The sequence below is a fragment of the Bufo bufo genome, chromosome 4 (genome assembly GCF_905171765.1).
Source record: "Bufo bufo chromosome 4, aBufBuf1.1, whole genome shotgun sequence".
Classification (NCBI taxonomy): domain Eukaryota; kingdom Metazoa; phylum Chordata; class Amphibia; order Anura; family Bufonidae; genus Bufo; species Bufo bufo.
Window position 1 is genome coordinate 350,806,690 of NC_053392.1, and position 23,118 is coordinate 350,829,807.

Below are 23,118 nucleotides of genomic sequence, written 5' to 3' on the forward strand. Positions count from 1 at the left end.
GGTCCTATGTTGCATTTATAAAAAATTATGTTTTATTATATGCAGACGAGCCTCTAAGAGCAACGAGGGCGTTGCTGTTCCACTTAGAGGCTCTGCCCTCTTTGCAACTGCAGTGCTCTCTGCAGTTTGATTGAGGGGGCCAGGTGTGATGATCTTTACACTGTCTGGTCATGTCAAACGGCAGAGGACGTGGCAGTTGCAAAGAGCTGAGCCTATAGGTGTAACGGCAACGCCCCCATTGCTCCTAGAGGCTCATTTGCATATATTAGAACATAATTCTTCTCAGCAATGCGGGCACATATGAACATGGGACCAACACAGATGCCTTCAGCTGCCAAGCGCACATGTAACCGGTTTTATAGCTACAAATCTGCTGACAGATGCCCTTTAAAGTTCTGAGTACCTAATAAACCTGGCCACAAAGGGGCTACTGGTGTTAGTGGTGCCTCACCTTGCTGTGGCGTTTTCCCTACTTTCCTGACAGGAGACTGGCTAACATAGATAACACTTCCAAAGTATGGATTGTTTGAATAACAAACTCTGTGTGAACTGGGTCTTCATTAACATCCCGGATGCAAGTATTTGGATCCATATTCAGTGGTCCGTAGTGCATTGCGGATCCGCAATACACTCGGCCGGCACCCCCATAGAAATTTCTATTCTTGTCTGCAATTGCGGACAAGAATAGGACATCCTCTATTTTATTGCGGAGCTGCGGACCGGAAGATCGGGGGTGCGCTCCAGAAATGCGGATGCGGAGAGCCCATAGAGAATGAATGGGTCCGCACCAGTTCTGGATAATTGCGGAACTTCTGAATGGAGCCCTAGACTTGAGTCAAGTGCCCCAGTTATCCTCCAGCATCAGACATCATGATAAATATCACACATTTATCCTGTCTACAAATTACACAGGATTAGGAAATGTAGGCCAATGGACACAACTAAATAAGTAAAAGTGAGCAGTTTATGGTCCATGTTCCAGTAAAGAAATAGACGCACGGTGTACACGTGGATCTATATCTATATCTCCTCTCTCACGGCCACCTAATGGACGTGTTTGACGTGCGGAGACGCCTTTTCAGAGCACAAACTAGAACAAACACTGAACAGCAAAATGTTATTTTCCATTACTGACTAGAAATCACTCGCCCAAACAGAGGAAAGCTCAAGCACCGTGTAAGAAAAGGGAGCGCTGAATACTTGATTTTGTAGACAGAAAAAGGCCTAGTAATTGATGCAGATGCAACAGATAGAATTTCCCTGGAGGGCATCGAAAAGTAGGAAGCCGTCTTTGAAGTCACTCTCCTAAAACTTTGATGCAAGGAAGTAAAGAGACCTGGCTGCCCGAACCAAACAGTGTATTTGGCAAAGACAACTGAAGAAAATCCCGCTTGAGCTCACACAACTGGCAGCCATTTACAGAAAATGATTTTGTGCCTTAAAGGCAACAATGAATAATTCTACTTAGTCTTCTGACAGTCCTTCATACTGTAACTCAGGGGACATGCGCTCAGTGAAAACCGCTACTGCTGCCTGAGTAAATGGCTGTCTTCAGATAATTCCAGCATGACATTGCTACATGGGGCAGAATAACCAGCTTCACCTTCCTGCAAAAACGTAAACCTGTCCCTACTGAAATAAAACGGAATACTATAAGAACTTGCCAGGTCAAAGGGATTAATTGTCAAAATTATGAATATTTACCACAGGGAAACAAAAAAAAAAAAAAAAAATATATAGATCTGCAAAGATCTCAAAAACACTCAATACAGAAATGCTCCAATGTACAGTATATAAACCAAACCGACATTGAACACCTCCACACATAGGTATTTTACAAACTTAGTAATTTATTGAAGAGGATATAAAAAATATCTGCAACAGCAGACTGTGGTGCACAGAACAGCAAAATAAAATACAAGAGTAAGCAGCAGATAAGAACAGACGGTAAAGGACTGATGGACCCAGGGGAGGGCCGAGGGGACGGCCACAGCAAAGATTCTGGCTAAAAATAAAGTGTAATAATAGTAATAAACAAGACTGCCAGCAAGAGGCAAGAAGAGTTTAAATAAACCTGTTTCTAAGAATCTAGGTACAAGGATCCACAAGCTGGCAGTCAAGAGTAGGGCAGGGCAAGGTGTGACCGAGGGGCCGACACGCAGCATCTGGTAATACACCTATTCTCTTTTTCAGTTTACTGTTGACTGCCAGCTTGTGGATCCTTGTTCCTAGATTCTTTGAAACAGGTTTATTTAAACTCTTCTTGCCTCTTGCTGGCAGTCTTATTTATTACTATTATTATTTTCACTTTATTTTTAGCCAGAATCTTTGCTGTGGCCGACCCCTCGGCCCTCCCCCCTTTACGCTCGTATTTTATTATGCTGTTCTATATGTTTGATATCATTCTTTAATAAAAATGTTGCTCAGATATTTGCCCTGTGTACCACAGTCTGCTGATGCAGATATTATTTTATAATATCCTCTTCAATAGATTACTAAGTTTGTAAAATCCCTATGTGTGGAGGTGTTCAGTGACCATGTATTTTGTCCTCCAGACATTACACATGTATATAATTGCCCGGCCTTTCTAATAGGTGTGTTGTCAATGTACAGTATATGCCACACATGCCCATACATATTGAACATATATGTCGGGATGCTTTTTAAAGGGACTTTTCACACGGATTGATAAAGCGGGCAATGGTGGATTGCTCATTCCCCATCAGTGCTGCCTCGTTAGCTGCATTTACATGTATGCGGATGAACGGCCATTACTGTGATCGTCCGTGCCCATTCTCCTTGTTTGTTGAAAATACACTGCCATTTATAAAGAGCGAACAGAACCTTTTCATAGGGTAATTACTGGGAAAATATGCACGTCCTTGATAATTGCCTCAGTCCTCAGCTCGTGTAAAAGGGTCTTAGTTTTCTTAGGGTACTTTCACACTAGCGTTTAAGTTTTCCGGTATTGAGATCAGTCATAGTTTTGTCGCAATTCATTGTCAATGGGGACAAAACTGAACTGAACAGAACGGAATGCTCTGTTCCATTTAGTTGCGTTCCCATACCGGAGAGCAAACTGCAACATGTTGTAGTTTGCTTTCCGTCCTGGGATGCGGAGCAAGACTGATCCGGCATGACCCCCAATGCAAGTCAATGGGGACGGATCTGTTTTCTCTGACACAATAGAAAACGGACCTGTCCACCATTGACTTTCAATGGAGTTCATGACGGATCCGTCTTGGCTATGTTAAAGATAATACAACCGGATCCGTTCATAACAGATGCAGATGGTTGTATTATTAGTAACGGAAGCGGTTTTGCTGAACCCTGCCGGATCCAGTAAAAACGCTAGTGTGAAAGCTGCCTTACACAGACTTGCATCTAATTAATGAAATCAACCCTAAACATCCAACACGTGCCCCGTACATAGCATTTGAGATGCTCATCACTCTAGCATTACATAATACCAGCCTTTAATCAAAGTTATTACATGCAGTTCTAATATCATTTACTAGAAACTTTCAGAATATATATATAAAAAAAGCCCAATTCTACTTGTCATGAGATAATCGCATGTCGAAGAAGCGACCCTACATGTAATGCTACTGCCTAAAGAACTGCAGGTGGCAAGTACAGCTCACAAACTCAAGATTTCAAAACTAGTGAGGGGACTTTGTCAGCAGTGACAGCACCAGAGAGGGACTGTGGCGCGCCGAGTAACCATAGCTTTATCAGAGCTTTTATGAACAGCAGGAATATAGGCGCACTTAATACTGCCCAATTGTCGGTCAGATTATCGAGAACGAACGTTTGTTCCCGATAAGCTCCCAGTGTAAAGGTGCCCCAGATAACCTGATTTTAGACCGACGGTTGCCAGATTCCCAGCACCCCGGTGATCAGCTATTAGAAGGGAAGTGCCACTCAAGCAAGTGCTACTTTTTCAAAATGATCTTGTCCCATTCTTTTGGATAGGATGGAGCAGCTGCCATTACACTACACTGCCTCTACAAGAGAGAGTCAACAGTCAACACACAGGCAATTTTGAAGTGGTAACAGGACTCACACAAGCGCCAGACCCCGCCAATCTGATATAGATAATCTATCCTAAGGCCGGACCTGTGTAGGAAATCATACTACCTGATCCCCACTGCTAGGTTCAGGCTCCTTCACTCCCCTGCCACAGATGCAGATCTCTGGCTTCCTCTCATCAACATCTGGTTTGACGCAGGTAAGCCACATAAGCCAATCACCGGCCGCTGTGGCCAGTGGGTCACATGGGAGACACGTCACCACCGCAGCGGCCACGTGACCTAGATGCAGTCTTGGTGAGTCTGAAGATTTACAGCTGTGGCAGGACAGCAAAGGAGCCGGACTCTAGTAGCGGGGGATCAGATACGATTCCCTCCACAGGTCTGGTCATCCAGAAATTCCTGCAACAAAAAATCCTGTGTGAAGGCCCCCTAAAGCTTCCTCCACAAAGGTGTGGGTTTGCAAACAGAACTTCCAAACAGATTTCTCTACCAAAATGTTGATGTGGATCTGCTCCAATCTCCCCCTATGCATCGCAAAAGGTGAAATCTGCACTAAAAATCTGCAGAAACAATTGAATTGAAACATTGAGTTTCAAAATCTGCATGGCAGGTCAATTTCTACAGGGAAAAAGTAAGTGCACACGAAAATTGTTAAATGCCATTTACTTTGCCGACACTGTTTTACACTGTGGTTTCTCCATACCTGTGCAATTACCCCAAAACTCAGTTTTTCAGTCCTGCCTATAGAACAAGCACACTGATGAAGGTTTGTTTACCAGCCGCTGTGGCCCCTGCCTAGCGCTGTCAGCAGTCTTGCAGGGTCAACACCGTTGACAGACTCCCTTCAAACAAATTTTCAAAAAATACACCTATTCAAAAATGGTAGGCTGACCAGAAAATAACGCTCCGGAGCTCTGCCTGCCTTCTACCAAAAGGTCTTAAAGGGGTTGTCTCATCATAGACAATGGGGGCATATCGCTATGCCCCAATTGTCTTATAGGTGCAGGTCCCACCGCTGGGACCTGCACCTATATAGAGAACGGAGCTCCACAAGGTGGTGGCTGGAGGACTCCGGTCCGGCCACCACCAAACCGGCTCCCCATAGAAGTGAATGGGAGCATACCGCGCATGCGCGGCCCCAGCTCCCATTCATTTCCATGGGGGCCCCAACGGAAAAAGCGCTGGCCTATTTTCGCTGGCCCCATAGAAAATGAATGGAGGGCGGGCTGCGCATGCGCAGTGCGACCTTCACTCACAGGGTTCCGTTCTCGATATAGGCGTGGGACCAGCACCTATAAGACAATGGGGGCATATCCTAGTGATATGCCCCCATTGTCCATGATGAGACAACCCCTTTAAAGTAGTCCCAAGAAAAATATATATATAATTGGCCAGCTCACGGTAGAAAATTACATTTAATATATTGTTAAGACATGTAAATACATTGAGATCTCAAAAAAATATATACATCCCCAATAAAAAGGACCAATACCGTCAAATTTATCAATTTAATTAATTTTATTGGTGATTTACGGTATATGTTTTTATGAGATCTCAATGTATTGTATCTTAGTTTATTTACTATAATCAGTATAATAAGGGTACATGTCTTAATATATTAAATGTAATTTTCTACCTTGAGCCGGCCAATTTTTATTTATTTTTTTCCAAGAAAAATATATAACACTTTACATGTGTCTGTGAAGGTTCTCATTTATCCAGGTCATGATATATCTGTGAAGAATAAATCAAAGCAACTGGACTTACTGTAGATTTCTTGAAAATGTTTCAAATCTCAGAATTGAGAAAGCTCGTTGGAAGAACGAGTGAACCGTTTAAGAAATCTACAGTACGTCCAGTTGCCTTGATTTATTCTTTACAGATATACCGTACTTTACATGTGGTCTTTTTGCCCATTCTCTGTCACTTTTCCCTATTTTACCACACTGGAGAATATCCATTCGTATGAAAAATCCAGTGATAAAACAATTCCAGTACATTAAAATCAAGACAGAGGCTGACGCATTTTATTGGCAGCTACAAAGTAAATCAATTAAAAATGCCTGAATTGTCACTGGCAGCTACCCAAAACCTGCTCTGTTCCACAATTAGATTAAAACTGATCACGTCGCTTTAAGGGATTTATAAAGTTAAACACCAGAGAATTCAGTATTTGCAAAACAGGGCGTCAGGAAAATAGGAATGTACAAAAATTGATTATTACAAATCAGATTTTATTTTCTTAGGCCACAGTTGGAGCGCCGCAGGTTGGGCATCCCTGATCTAGATGCAGCATACTCTACCGCAAACAGTAAAAAAAATATAGCCTAACTGTATGCCAAAAACATGGTGTGACCCAGCCTTACTCACTGTACTCATGTTTTCACCACAATATTCCAAAACTGGGGCAAAAGCACAACATTTTGGTCGGTTTTGTAAAACTGTGGAAAAATAAGCATTATATAAACTTATATAATATAAGTTGCTTCATAGCAATTTTTTGTGCTCTTCAGTCCATGATACAAAACCCTCTTCTAGGCAAAATGGCTTCATATTGGGTACAATACATCGCGCTGTATTTCAAATTTTCTGCATTTCTAAAGGAGAATAAAGCACACTATGGAGCATGAAATGGTATAAATACACGGACACAACTGCCATCCACTCAAAATAAGACAAGAGGAGGAGATCTAACATAACTATTGTCTACCTCCAGAGAACGAACTACCAACGTCTTCAAATTTCCTTCATGTTAGCGAACAAATACTGGGAGCTGCTGACCTTTCCACGGCATGCAGCTTATTTCCCATCTCATATTAAGCAAACAGAGCCTTAGACAAGGTGTCTGAAAGGGTCAATCACCCAAACTAAAGACTGGCAAATTCTATTAACCTATTTCATGTGAGATTTTTTCACTTGGTAAAAAAATAAAAATACACAATACAAAACCACCACAAAAAACACTGCACCTAGAGTGCCTTACTAATGAACTCCTGCGAGATCAGGAACAGAAATCTGGAATTGCTGGGTTTGGCACATGCCGAATACCACTGGAGCCCATTGACTACAATGGGGTCCATCAGTTTTCCTGCCAGACAAAACACTGCTCTGGCTCCTGTTCGGCCGCAGATGTGGACCTAGCCTAAAACACTCTTTGATCTCAGTCGTTAGAGGAGGGTACAGTGCACATTGTCTGGTGTCTCCTTCCTGCACCATACTACATTCCTACATACACTCTGGCACAGATCCTCAATGAGTTAAAGGGAACATGTCACCTCCAACAAACATCCCAAGCCGGCAGCAGTACCTGAGTAGCCAGCAGCACGTTTGTAATGATCCATTTCTTCCTGCAGGCAAATGAAGCAGAATCTGTAAAAATGTTCTTGAATCCCCTGCCCGGCGCGCTTCTCTAGTCAGGCTTGAAGTCACGGAGGCAGCGGCCTCCTAGCTTCAAGTCATGGTAACCACGCCCCTTTCCCTGCGATTGACAGCGCTTATGCACGACAGTTCGGCTGCCTTTACCGAATTGCCGGCTGTCAGTCACAGGAGAAGGGGCAGGGAAGGGGGCGTGGTTACCGTGACTTGAAGCTAGGAGGGCGCTGCCTCCGTGACTTCAAGCCTGACTAGAGAAGCGCGCCGGGCAGGGGATTAAAGAACATTTTTACAGATTCTGCTTCATTTGCCTGCAGGAAGAAAATGATCGTTACAAACGTGCTGCTGGCTACTCAGGTACTGCTGCCGGCTTGGGATGTTTGTTAGAGGTGACATGTTCCCTTTAAAATATGCAGGTATAAAAATGCCACACATCAGAACGGACGCAGGAAAAAAATAAAAAGTCCACTTTACTATAATTAAAGCAGTAATACTATTACCTCCAGGGTCCCTCACCGATTGCTGCTTCCTGATCTCTGAAAACATGGACACAAGACCGCTGTAGTCCATCACTGGTCCCATCTACAGACAATGGTGTCGAGAGGCAGCAGAAACCTAGGGGGAAAGTACTACTACTTTTTCTAGCATGCTCGATGGTAGTAAAACATTCTGGGTGCCTGGACAACCCATGGTCCACGCCACTCAAACCTGGAAATCCAGAGGTGATCACTGAGAGGCAGCTAAAGCAGTTTGGAGACCTTACCAGGCTCTTACTGCACCCCAGCGGTCACACTTGGATTTTGTAGGTTGCGAGAACAGTACGGGTAAATTTATGGAAGACTTTAAAAGACTGTAAAAACCCATGCAAATTCTGCAAAAAGCACAAGGATCATTAGTCACAGAAATTTCTACAGCAAATCTGCCACATGTGAACATGCTTTCAGCAGATGTAGATTGCTGAAGGGACAGTAAACCTTGAGCAGTTCTTTATCTTTACAGTGATTTTAAAATGCTAGAAAGGCTTCTGCAGAAATATGTCAACCATATAGCTGGTGTCAGAGATCTAACAGCGATGCTAATGAGGACAATTAATCTAATCTGTAGCAATGTATACCCGCAGGGAGATTTCCACAACACATTCCCTGTATATGCAGGTGAACACTACACCCTCACCTGGCTTAGAAAGATCTGCTTGCAAACATCTTTCACGGGTTACATTGAGTGAGGAACGGTGTATTTGGTGCCACACTAAGGCTACTATTACACTAGCGGTTTTTGCGGATCAGTCACGGATCTGCAAAAACGCTTGCATCTTTCATCCAATTGTATTAGGTCTTCTACAGCCATGACAGGTTCCTCATAAACACCATTGAAAGTCAAAGGGGGACGGATCCGTTTTCTATTGTGACTTACATTGTGTGTCAGGACGGATCCGTCTTGCTCTGCACCACATCGCGGACAGAAAAAAGCTGCTTGCAGCATTATTCTGTCCACAATGGGGACGCAACCAAACAGAACGAAATGCATTTTGGTGACTCCGTTCAGTTCTGTCCCCATTGACAATGAATGGGGACAAAAACAGAAGCGTTTTCCCCCGCTATTGAGTTCCTATGAAGGACCTCAATAGCGGGATGGGAAAACGCTAGTGTGAAAGTAGCCTTAGAAGCTTCTAAGGCCATTTCTCCTGCCAAATACCTCCAACACCACAAGTTGAAGGACTGTGAACCGGTGCTCAGGATAGAAATGAAAGCCTATTCATAGGATTGGTCATTAAGGGCTTATCCAGGAATTTATAATGACCTATCCCCATAGGTCATCATTATCACATGAGCACGGGGCCGAGTGCCGGTATCCCCACTGATCAGCTGTTTCAGGAAGCCCCAGCGTCGTACATAGTATAGTGGCAGTGCTTGGTATTGCAGCTTAGACCACATGACCTATTTAAGGTGATGTCACATGGTCCAGGAAGAGGCTGCGGTGTTCACAGAGTGACGGCCTCTTCTAACAGCTGATTGGTGGGGGTCCACCGAACTGATGACTAGGGATGAGCGAATGAACTTCAGATAAAACATCCGAAGTCAATTCGCATAAAACTTTGTTTCAATACTGTACGGAGAGAGCGTTCTGTACAGTATGAGAATGTATTGGCTCCGATGAGCCGAATTTATTGCTTCACGAAGTCTCGTAATAACTTCATAAATCAATTGGTACGGTAAAAAAACGATTTCTCGAACTCTGGTTCGGTTTCAAGGTACCACTGCTCCGTACAGTATTAGAACGAAGTTTTATGCGAATCGACTTCGGATGTTTCATCCGAAGTCGATTCGCTCAACCCTACTGATGACCCTTGCAGGTGTCAGGTACTGCAGTTTAGCACAGAGAATGGGTAAATTATATTCTCACACAAATATACCAAAAAAGGAAAGGTGTGCGTGGCATTGAGCAGGTGGGTATCCCAAATATGGAGGTCTTGCAGCTACATGGCATGAAGTATGGGCTGTCATGTACTCCGTGCTCTTCATTATAACTGCAGAACATGTTTTCAGGGATTGCTCAAGGGGTTATGGTGCACCTGCACACGAACAGCAGCTAGTAAAAGATTTTTGGTACAAGCAAACCTTGAAGTTATTTATTAAGTAAACTAGGAAAGCTCCATTTTAGATAGACCCTGCCGACTTCAGCCCAGGCGGACACTTCTAATGGAAGTCATCTACAGGTCAGTTCCAGATGCTGAAGTCGGGAGCTTTTCTGGAATTTTCCACACCAACTGGAAATGTTAAAACTTATTTCATGACTATTGCCCTTCTATCCTGCTTCCTATATACGGCCCTATTGGACTGGATGAGGCCAATTCTCTGGAACAAGCGTTCATAGCAACGTTCATTCCCGACAACCGAATCACATAATCACGCAGCCGAGCAAGCGCTTGTTTTGTCGGCTGATGGGCATCTTTCATCAGGATGAGAGATGCCCCATTACGGGCAGCACATCTCCCTGTGTAATCAGGGCTGTGCTGCCTATGATCCTTTCTCCCACATTCAGCTTTCATCAGTCCTATATATATGCACTCCTTCATCGGTGCCCGGACGTTGTAAGTGTAATACAGGCCTCAGGTATATCGTTTGGTACCTCTAAGTGGACCGTAAAATTGGAGTTTGTTGGTCACTTGGCACAATGCATAGGTTAGGTTCTGATCATACTACAGACATACAAACACTAATGTATGGCAGACGCAGGATGCATGTGTCACACAGCTAAAAAGCATAATCTGTACCAAAAATGCATCAAGTGAACAAATCCTTAAAAGAAAAGACCCCCTATCTTTCAAAACGAACTTCTGAAATTCACTAATTAGCATATTCTGTGGTATTTTACCGTTTGGGCAGTCTGTAAACATCAGCAGCCGCTCGGTCCACTAGTAGATGTATTTTTACTTTGCACTAGAGGTTTTTTTCTTTACTATAACTTCTGTCGTTTTTTCCTTTATAAAGTCATGGAAACTTAAAATGACTAAGAACATAACCTCAAACATTTTACTGGATTGCTTGAACAATAAATGACAAACATTTAGTAGAGATGGAGCAGTTCTAAGCTTTAGGGCTCATGCACACGACAGTGCAGTTTTTTTGCAGTCAGCATATTGCGGATCCGCTAAAAACGGATGCCGCCCGTGTGCTTTCCGCAATTTGTGGAACGGAACAGAAGGCTCAATATATATAAAAATGCCTAACAGACAAGAATAGGGACATGCCTCAATTTTTGCGGGGCCACGGAACTGAGCAACGGAAGCGGACAGCGCACAAAGTGCTGTTTGCATCTTTTGCGGACCCATTGAAATGAATGGTTCCGTATACGGAATCGAAATACGGCCCGTATACAGAACCCAAAAAACGTTTGTGTGCATGAGCCCTCAGTGCGATATCACATAAGCAAATTAAACGTTTCTTGCCATTGTTTACTTAATGCGAATCAAGACGAGGATCGCTACATCTACTTCACAGGTCACAGGCTGTGACAAACAGCATAGTAAATGCAGGCAACACCTTATCCGCCTTCTAGTCATTCTTACAAGTGTTCAAGAAAACAAAGGGAGGTCGTCACCGTTACCAATGGAAATGAATACTATGAACGCATTAACGAAACCTGAAACTGCTACATAGCTGTGCATTTACCGGGTGTAACCATCGTCTCCTCCGAACATAAGTAATGGTTAGATGCAACTGAACGACACTTCTGTAAGGGTTTTTTTCTCAATGCAATGTTCACCCCAAACCAATTTTTTTTTTTTAGAAGATCTGGTCTTTTTTTCCATTTCAGCAGTACTGTGCCATTGAAAATGAAGCACAAAATGCTGTCCTTCTGTAGCAGTCGGAAAAGAGATAAAACTCCTGTATTAAAAGGTAATCCACTAACAGTTTATCGCTGCTGTGAGGGGGATATGCTGTCTGAGGAAGTGTAGAATTGGGAAGCCAATATGACAGCTCTTCATAGGCCTAGAGAGAGATGCCCACAGAAGAGCACCACACTTATTAGAGTAATGTGTGATGCTGTATTGAGTCACTATGGGGGAGGGAAGGGAAAGGTTGGAGTCATGGACTGACCGAGAGAGTTAAGAGTTGTGTGGGATCCTGTCATTTAAGGCTACTTTCACACTTGCGTTCAGAGGGGATCCGTCTGGGGTCTGCCCAGACAGATCCGCTCATATAATGCAGACGTTTGCATCCGTTCAGAACGGATCCGTCTGCATTATAACTTAGAAAAAGTTCTAAGTGTGAAAGTAGCCTGAACGGATCCGTCCAGACTTTACATTGAAAGTCAATGGGGGACGGATCCGTTTGAAGATTGAGCCATATTGTGTCATCTTCAAGCGGATCCGTCCCCATTGACTTACATTGTAAGTCTGGACGGATCCGCTCGCCTCCGCACGGCCAGGCGGACACCCGAACGCTGCAAGAAGCGTTCAGGTGTCCGCTCACTGAGCGGAGCGGAGGCTGAACGCTGCCAGACTGATGCATTCTCAGCGGATCCGCGTCCACTCAGCATGCATTAGGGCTGGACGGATGCGTTCGGGGCCGCTTGTGAGCCCCTTCAAACGGAGCTCACGAGCGGACACCCGAACGCAGGTGTGAAAGTAGCCTAATGGTGTAAATCTTGTCTAGTCTCTGACACAGCATAATAGTGCACCTGTCAACTTTTCCTGAGGGTACTTTCACACTTGCGGCAGAGTGATCCGGTAAGCCGTTCCGTCGCCGGAACTGCCTGCCGGATCCGCCAAAACGTATGCCAACTTATGGCATTTGTAAGACTGATCAGGATCCTGATCCGGCATTTCATTGCATTTGTCATACGGATCAGTCTCTCCGGTGTCATCCGGAAAAAACAGATCTGGCATTTGTGTTTTTTCACATTTTTTGCGGTCCGAGCATGCGCAGACCGCAATGCCGGATTCATTTTGCCGGAACATTCGGGGCCAGATCCGGCATTAATGCATTTCAAATCGGAAAAATTGTCGAATCTGGCATACCAGCAAGTGTTCCGGAAATTTGGACGGAGATAAAACCATAGCATGCTGCGGTATTATCTCCGTCCAGAACAGTCAAAATGACTGAACTGAAGACATCCTGATGCATCCTGAACGGATTACTCTCCATTCAGAATGCATTAGGATGAAACTGATCAGTTCTTTTCCGGTACTGAGCCTCTAGGACGGAACTCAATGCCGGAAAAGAATAACGCTAGTGTGAAAGTACCCCGAGTCTTCACTTCAGGATGTAAACAATGGAGTGCAGCGGCATCATGGAGACTGAACTTCCAGGTTGTGGGTACAGATGAGCTGCAGCCACAACACTTCCCATAGTGCCGTGGACCGAGAACTCCGCCCACTACACCCTCCATCATCCCCTTGTTGTAGCCCATTCCAAGATCACATGGGTTGACCATTCGAGAGGGATCACGTGACCAGTCTCCGGAGCGAGACAGAAAAAGTAAAACAAGTATATTAGTAGGTTGCAAGGCCTGGCGGGGAAACACGGGGAAAATTTATACCCGGAAAACCCTTTTAAATTAGAATGTTTATAATGCCCAAAATCTAAAGAAAGAAGAAAAAGTTAAAAAGGTTGTGCCAAACTACTTTTCACTGGAAAGTTTATTTTCATCATCAATTACTCTAGCTCCCATTCCTCTTTGGATTTTATTTTTTATTTTTCCTAACCCTACCTCCTGTTCTTACCAATGCCGCTTCCTATGTCCTACCTTACAAGGCTCCAATGCAGGATGTAGCCTACAGCAACTATTAAACTAGAGTTTCCACAGGGCGCAATGGTAGGCTAATAACTTTAGAATAAGGCTAAATATATGATAAATGGTGGTATTTTGGCAAAGTGATAACAGCGATATTGGTTGGGCACAACAGCCAGAAGATGAAGTGGAATACATGGAATGACTTCCAAAAATCATATTCAGAAAACCAAACCAAAAAAAAAAATATATAAAAAAAAATACATAGGCTGTTTATGAGAAAAAAAATGTTAATGAAAATTTCCCTTTAAGTTACTATCACACTTTCTGTACTATATACAGCCATAAAATGACTTGGTGAAGGGCTTTAATCAATATTGGAGGAGTTGGGACTAGGGTTGTTTCGATAACAAAATTTTGATTTGGTTTCGATACCATAAAAAAGTATTGAGATACTCGATACCAGGCGAAAAAAAAAAAAAAAAAAAGCTGCATGCATTCTGCATTTTATGGAAGGTCCAGCCCATAATAGAACAGTCCGATCCTATTTTTTTTGGGGGGACAAGGTGATATATGACACTCAGGGAGGCCAAGTGAAGAGGCTTGACCATTTACTCAAAAAAAATCTAATGGCAAAATGTACTAATCCCCTAGGGGACAAAGGGGTAAAACTTAACATTTATTAAGAATGTTTCTAAAATAAATAGGCGCTAAAGGAGGAGCCTCTAAGACAAACAAACAAACATAAGACAGCCCAGAGGGCCTAAACTAGACATGCACAGTATGGTGACAGAAATATAGCAAAACAGGAACGTTCTCACCCATGTATGGAGTAGACCTAGATGGCGGAATCTCTTTCGTGTTGCTGATGTCAAACGATGGACATTAATGATGTGTCGCCATACCGGATAAGTGCCAGCGTATTCACCACAGCATAGACAGGAATCGGGAGCAGCGGACCTTAGAAAACCCTACTAGAGGGGCAGGGGCTAACATGCCCTACCTGTCTATACGAGGTACTTGCCCCGCAAGGAGCATCCCCGCCCGGATACCTTTCCCTATTTGGGGCCTAATTGGATAGCATATATCCTAGGGTCATACTTGGACTCTGGCAGGCATCACCCACTGGTGTGCCTGTGACTAAGCTAATTGGGTTGTATTGGTTATTCAAGGTGGTTTGAGTCCGATTCTCTTGAGAATCCTTTATCAATCCTTCCCTCACTAATATTTTGTTTTGTAATGCAAGCCCCATCCATTGCTTGACATTACATATGTACATCTCCCCTGGTGAGTTCGCTGAATGAAACGTGACACGTCGGGAGTTACCCGAATAGGGTGTACTAGGGATTCCGCCCCAAATAGGGAAAGGTATCCGGGCGGGGACGCTCCTTGCGGGCCAAGTATCTCGTATAGACAGATAGGGCGTGTTAGCTCCTGCCAGTCTAGTAGGGTTTTCTAGGGTCCGCTGCTCCCGATTCCCGTCTATGCTGTGGTGAATACGCTGGCACTTATCCAGTATGGCGAGACATCATTAATGTCCATCGTTTGACATCAGCAACACGAAAGAGATTCCGCCATCTAGGTCTACTCCATACATGGGTGAGAACGTTCCTGTTTTGCTATATTTCTGTCACCATACTGTGCATGTCTAGTTTAGGCCCTCTGGGCTGTCTTATGTTTGTTTGTCTTAGAGGCTCCTCCTTTAGCGCCTATTTATTTTAGAAACATTCTTAATAAATGTTAAGTTTTACCCCTTTGTCCCCTAGGGGATTAGTACATTTTGCCTTTGGGACAAGGTGACCAAAAAAAAAAAAAAATGGCAAATCGCATAGGACATTTAACATTTTAATAGTTTGGACTTTTTGGGTGTGGCGATATGTAATATGTTTATTTATTGTTTATATATTTTACATGTAAAATTTAGAAAGGGGGTGATTTATACTTAATATTTTGGTGTTTTTTAACTTTTTATTTAATAATCATTTTCGCCCTTAGGGGCTAGAACCTGGGATCTTTTAATCCCTTGTCCTATTCACCCTAATAGAGCTCTATTAGGGTGAACAGGACTTCACACTCTCCCTGCTGCCCTGGGCATAGTGCACAGAGCAGCAGGGAGCTTACCATGGCAGCCAGGGCTTCAGTAGCGTCCTGGCTGCCGTGGTAACTGATCGGAGCCCCAGGATTACACAGATGGGGCTCCGATCAGAAGCTGCCACTGGACAATGAGGAGGAGAGGAGGGGACCATGTGGCCACTGCCACCAATGATTTTAATACTGGGGGGGTTGAGGAAAGGGGGCGCACTGCGCCAATGATTTTAATACTGGGGGGGGTTGAGGGAGGAGGCACACTGTGACATCACAACATAACAGCTAATAAAGACAATATACTGACCTAACATATGTATGCACAAGATAAATCCTTTGATGCATGTCAGCCTGCAATACTGCAGCATTATGTAAAGCAGTTTCCACATCGGAGCATTATACAATGGATGCAATCTATGGGATGGGAATAGCTATTCTGATGGCCACCGTAGGCCCTTCATTTTGTTGAAAGACAGAAGTCCTGGATGCCGAGACCTCAACTTCTCAAACATGGAAGGTCTATCCTGGAAAACCCCTATCACCCCAATGTACAACTGTAAAACATAAGCAGCATGCTGAGAAAGTTTGTGTGGGGGAGGGGGCATTACAGCCCGAGTGACAAGCAGGCATTCTGGTGGAATTTCTGCGGAGTGAATGAGAAGTTTTATCACGTTCCTGGAGCAGCTTTCTTCATTACATCTCTATCTGTGAGAAGTGGAATAGGGAAAGGTCACAGGAGCCCGCACAATGTAAGTAGCTGCTTATAGCTAATGAGAACTGCCATACAGCAAGGAATGACAAGGTGAAGCCTCCATAACACCATCTGACAGCAAAACAGATAGCCATCGGACGGCCGCTTAGCTAAGGGGGAGGGTCTCTGCCAGGCACCTCTGGATGTGGCTTATCTACTAGAGGGGGGGGGGGAGGGAGAAGAGGATTAGGCATGTTAAAATACCACTGCCCAAAGGTGACATCTGCCACTGGTGAAGAGCCAGGACAACCCCACACACCTCAGATGGTTGGCTGGTTCCGTGCAGATCACTACATCCAGCTAATGTACAGTGTACGGCCATCTTTAGTCTAAGGGCCCTTTGACACGTACAGAGGATCAGGCAGATTATTGGGACTGACGCCATAACTTCCAGATCACCAGAGGAGATGAGGGCTAAATTTACATGCAGCAATCACCTCCGCTGTATGGGGGCAAGTAATCCATATAGCAATCGCTTGTCCCCCTAGAAAATCCTTGTTCCTGCGCAGCAGATTGTCATTTATCAGATCAATGGGGGTCCAACACCACTGTCTTTCAGCTGTCTGAAGAAACCGCAGCACCTATACGAGCGCTGCCTTCTGCGACTGACGGCAAGCAGGTAAACAATGATCGACAGACGGATAGGTCATCAATGTAAAAGAAAAATGGACTACCCCTTAAAAGGGGCTCTGCACTTTGTTTAAACTGATGATCTATCCCCTGGAGTGACATCACGACTTGTATCAACTGGCCTGGGCGTGGATAAGCTCTGTTCACGTGAATGGAGCTTGGCCCATTGAAACTAGTCGTGACGTCACTCGGCCAGCGGTAAACAGTGAGAAGGCCGCATCGCTGCTACAGCGGTAAACAGCTGATCGCCAGGGGTCGGACCCCTGCCGATAAGATGCTGATGATCTATCCAGAGGATAGATCATCAGTTTAAACAAAGTGCAGAAGCCCTTTAAGTTCACATACTGACCCAAACTCTGAATACATCCCATAGGCCCCCATTCCATGACCAGATGAAAAAATGTGTCCTTCTGGTGTCAGTATACTTTGTTTTTAGAAGCGCGGCCCACGACAAAAAGAAACTTATACCATGAGGCAAACTTTTTTTTTTATGGCAGAAAGCGAGTAAATGCAGGGATGAGTCATCAGTGCACCTAGAGCTCAGGCAGAAATGACAGCTCACAGAGAACAATAGCTTATACAGTGATTCCTCAGGATACAATGGTCAGATCCAACCAATCCCGGCCACTTCTCTGGTAAAATAGCTGTATTAGCTGCTAGTTATCAGCTATTCCTGACTGGTTTAGGTTTTATGTAAGGACTTGTTTTATCTGTCTTAGTTATCTGCTTATTTTTCTTAAATCTTCATTTTCTCTCATCTTGGATGACATTTTGTGGCTTTGGAACCAATTACTCAAGTTACAATGGTTACCACATACAATGGTCGTCCTGGAACCCATTAATATTGTAATTGAGGGACCAGTGTATTCAGCGGCATAGTAAATGCAGACACACAACACATAACATAAAGGGGTGAGGAGGCTCAGCTCTCCCCGGCTGTTAGCAAGGTCTCTGCACTGAAGGTGTGCCCCTGCAGAAAGGGAATATCAAGCTAATCTCTTACATGGCTACACTGTTCTATTCAGGAGAGTTCCTCTTTAACCCCTTCCCGACATATGACGTAATAGTAAGTCATGGTGCTGCCGCATTTTGACGTACTATTACGCCAGGGTGATCGGGCGGGCACCGGAGCAGTGCGCGCCCGATCACTGCAGGGGCCCAGCAGTCCCTGATAGCCGGGCCCCTGCTGTATCCGCCAGTATCGCTGTAAAAGCCGATGCCGGCGGATTAACCCCTTATATGCCGCTTTGACTTCAGTCTTATGCATTTCGTTATTTTCCGCTATAACCATGTTATAACAGAAAGCCATAACGGAACCCAGAACGCAGATGTGAACCCACCCTAAATTATAAGAGCCCTCAAGACAAGTTGAGCACATGGACACAGGAAAAATGAAATGGCTCATTATTTTACTAGACAGCGGGTGAATTCTCAAGTATCACGGCATTACCAGTGACACATCTGAACCCATTGCACCGGATCATGTCACTTCTGCACTCACGGGTGAAGTAAAAATAAGAAACATAAGAATAATGGGGCAGATTTCTCAATGCATTCATGGCAAAACCATTCAAAGGCCAGATTTATTAACAAATACCAATGGCAAGCCCCCTGCAGAGACACTGGCCTCCTGCTCAGACGGTGTAGCGGTATAAGGCCTCACGCACACAACCATCTATTTCTTCAGCGTGCTATCCACATTTCTGTAGACAGCACATCGATCCAGTCATTTCTATAGGGACCCATGCACACATCCAGACTTTTTTGCGGATTTTAGCACATGACCCAGTCTGGTCCACACTGTGGATGAGAATACTTATTTATACTGATTGGAGTGAGAACAACACCGGAATCTAAATACTTTAATTGTATGTAATTGAAAAATGAATATAACCAGTGAGCTATTCAATAAAATATATTTGTATAGCGCCACCTGCTGTTTGTTCTTTTCCTTTTTTTTTCTGTCCACCTCACTGACGTGGTCGGACGTAATCATTTTAAATGGTCACTAACTTTTCACACAACTCTGCATAAATCAATAGTACAAGCGACCATAAGAAACTTTGTAAAATATCTTATCAGTGAGAGAAGGTTAGAAAGCGGATTCTCCTCTACTTTCTGTGTGCAGAGGATGGCATCTAATCTCTACCCACCAGATATGGGTGAACTACAAACTAGACATTGAGCACACATAGGGGAGAACTGCTAAAAAATGCCACATACAAGTCATATAGTGCCAAGATATAGGGTTATTCCTCATGTATACACACGGTACTATCAACCCCTTCCCAACATCCTCCATACATGGATGGGGTAAGTTGGGTCTTTAAACAGAAGCTGAGCGGGTGCCATAGCAACCACTGCATCTCAGAGGGCTGTTCCCTCAAGCACTGCGTTACTGGGGCTCAAACGTCTGCCCTCCGCAGAGATCGGGGGAGCTGTTCAGTTTCAGTGGCAGACTTGGCCCTTCTTAATGCTGTGAGCCCTGCCTGTGATCAAGATCCTGGTAGCCAGTTAGAAACTGGCTGTCGTTAAGTAACTTTTTCAGTTGTTTTTGACAGCTGATTAGTTTTTATTGACTAGCCACTAAAAAGGCAGGTTTGCCACCCTGGTCATACTGCCTACATGGAAAAGAACATGTCCTTTAATGCACCTCTGCTGCTAGCAAACATAGCTTCTAAGGCTAGTTTCACACTAGCGGCAGGGGAGTCCGGCAGGCTGTTCAGGCGGGTGAACAGCCTGCCGGACTCCCCTGCCGCTAATGTGAAAGTACCCTAACCTACCAGTCTCAGGTTATGATAAAATTCTAATACTTGCCTTGATTTGGCACAAATAGGGTCTCTACATTATTTTTTACTTGCTCAAAAGAGGTGGGCTTATCGGGAAAAGAGTGGAACGTCAAGGGAAAGGGGTGTGGCATAAGATGTTACATACCGCCACAATTCTGGCAATAAATTCTGTCTCAAAGTAATCCAACCAATACTTGTTATATAGTTAGACAACAGTATCTACCCCTGGTGTACCGGGTATAGTTCTAGGAATCCTGTCTAAGCTTATGCCATCTACAGGCTTAGTAAACCTGGGTTATATATATATATATATATATATATATATATATATATATATATATATATATTTTATATATTACAGACACATAGCAGGAATGGGGAAGAGAGTCATAGGGCAGCTCCCCGTCGGTTTGACCACATTGGCAGAGCTCACCTTATTAAAGTATCTGTCAATATAGCTGAGCTGGGTCAGAGAAGTCAGCGAGGAGCTGTCCAGAAGACTTCTCTCTGTTCTGGGCTCATTTATAAAATATCTTTACTGAGAAAAGTAGCAGTGTTTAAGAGTAAACCGCCCGGAATGAGGAAGCCTATCAAAATGTCATGCTGAACATGGTTCACGCAGCCTGAATTTCCTGACAATCTCACTAAGACTTTAACCTTAAACTTTCCTTCACCTGAAAAATACATAAAATGTATTAGGTAGAAGGCGATCCATCTGCTCAAAAAGCACCGGAATAATGAGTATGCTACTTTAAATCTGAACCCAAAAAATATATAAAAAAATTCTCACTTCAATGTGGTATCAGAGACCCACAATCAATGAGATCTAATAGGTAGACATAAATGAAGAGCAGGGAACTACTGGCTGAAGCCTTCCCTCAGATGTCCAAGATGCAAGCTGTTTCCCTCAAGATCTTCTGAAAGACATATGTCATTCAGCTTGACATGGACACTATTTGTATTGCAGTTACAAAGGAAATGACAGAAGTTGACAAAAGCTGCCATAACAAGTGACCACCAAAGATCAAGAAGCCAGTACAATGTGAGAACCTGACTCCTGCCTTCTGGACTGAGAAGATGCTGTCTGTAGAAAACTGCCATCCTAACAATGAAGGTGGCGTCATGCGTGTGGACAGTTAAAGGGCCACTGCAAATTAGAAACCGGAACTGATGGTTTAGAGACCAGAAGAGACAAACGGGGCTTATAGAAGCCAGTCTGACCACTCCAGGAACCAGTCTGAGAACGAGACCTTCCAAAAATATCAACAGCCCAAAAAAAAAAAAAAAAAGAAGAGGTAGCCGGATCCAATCTCTAGGCACACCGGCTGCCTGGTGCTTGTTTACCCCATGTAATGGGTTACCTTCTTAGAAGGAAATGTGAAAACCTAGAGATATGCTGGAGCCCTCAAGAAACCCTGTCAAACAGGTCAGCATTTCATGAATGTCTTGTAGGAGAGGAAAACTTAATCTCTACCCAAGACTTTAGGGGTTAAATGGATTCCATATGTACTGTGTGATGGCCTGGCATGTTGACACTGACCAAGGAGGTTGCCCTTGGCATTGAGATGAAGACACTAGTGCCATGTCTTTATGTATTACTAATATGATGGGTAGACAGAGAGCGCTAATCCTTATACCTTGGCACTAAGCCATAAGCAGCATCATGCCTGGTAGATGCCAGCTACCACAATAAGCTGCATAACCCGCATACCGCTGTAAACTGGCACTGACACCCACATGTAAACCAGGACATAGAGTGCCACCTAGGCTGTAAGGCTCGCCCCCTCCTCAGCACCAGTGTGACCTGTCATCCTCCAGTGCCAGGACAGGGTACCAGCAGTGGCTGGCATCACCTGTTACACCAGCCCTGCTCCCCAGGCAGCTCCTCACCTCCTTGATCTTGTCCCGCTTCTGCTTGACATCAGGATCCACGGGCTCCTTGCCCACCACCCCGACAGGCTCTTTGAAGGGCCGGGGATTTAACCTGCCCGCGGCCGTGCCCCTGCCCTGCGCCCGCAGCCGGTCCTTCTCCTCCTGGATCTCCCCCTTGATCTGCTCGGGCGGCCGGTTCAGCGTGTCCTTGGCTTCCCGCAGCGCCCTCTCATGTTCCTCCCGGATCCGGGCGAGGCGACCCCCGTCCTCTTCATCCTGCAGCCCGGTACCAAAGGGGGTGCGCTGCGGAGGAGGCTGCGGGGGCTGCTGGAAGAACACTCCACTCAGCAGCTTGGGGGAGTCGGGGAGGAAGAAGATGGCCCCGAAACACAAGGTGATGAAGCCGCTGAACACTAGAAGGAGCACGAACTTCTCAGTCAGCCGAAATCCGGAGAGCTTCCGTCCCGCGGGGCCCAACCAGTGCAGCCCAGACACTCCGCCTCCGGGGGCCAATCCGCCCGGTCCGGCCCCCACTCCGCTCCCCGTCCCCAGCGGGGACACACTGAAAGGCAGCAGACTGCCGACCGGCATGGCACCTGGGCGCGCGCACAAAGTTTCCCTCAGCGGAGTGCAGCCGCGAGCAGCGTGTTCCGGCGGCTCAGCTCCGTCTCGCTGCCACTTCTCGGGCTGTTTGTCAGAGTTTATCTGAGGGGAGGGGCGAGGGAAGTGCGGGGGGCGGGAGCCCACTGTGTGGGAATCCCAGTCACTAGTGAACTAGAAGGCTGCTCCGCTCACTCCCCCTGGCCCGGGGCGGGGAGCACGCGCCAGGTGACCGCACGCACTACAGACACACGTCCATCCATAGCGCTGCCTCTGCCAGGCACTGACTGAACCCCGGGCAAGCTGCACTGAGGAGGTATCCGCCCTCCCGCGCAGACCACGCCCCTTCAGGTCGCCTATTGGCTGGGTGCTAATGCGCTGGAATAGGAGGGGCGCCCACTTGTAGTCGCCCGCTCCCTGCATTTGTAGCCTGTGTGGGCACCGCGCAGAGAACAGCGGGTGTGCCGGCCGGGGGTGCTTGTCCTGCCAGGAGCCATGGTCCCCGGCGCTGACGGGGCTTCCCCTCACTGTGGCTGCAGTTACAGGGAAGTCCAGGGCTGGGCTTAACCCCTTCATGTCAAGTGATAGTTCACAGGTAATACATTCACTGCACCGATACTATGAATGCATTGTGTGCAACCCCTTAAAGGGAGTGTTCATCCCCAGGGGCCAATGCAGCAAACCCTTTCCAGTTTGGCTGGACCTGCAGAGAGAATCATACAGGCGCGTCTCAATAAATTACAATATC

The 23,118-nt window shown here is 45.3% G+C and overlaps 1 protein-coding gene across 1 annotated transcript in view; it reads right to left on the reverse strand.

Moving 5' to 3' along the window:
- The window catches only part of MAN1A1 (mannosidase alpha class 1A member 1), a 244,482-nt gene extending 222,121 nt beyond the window's left edge, over positions 1-22,361 (reverse strand). Inside the window, exon 1 of the mRNA XM_040428933.1 lies at positions 21,789-22,361. Coding sequence (XP_040284867.1) covers positions 21,789-22,361 — 573 coding nt within the window. The remainder of the gene's footprint in view (positions 1-21,788) is intronic.
- Positions 22,362-23,118: the final 757 nt, after the last annotated feature.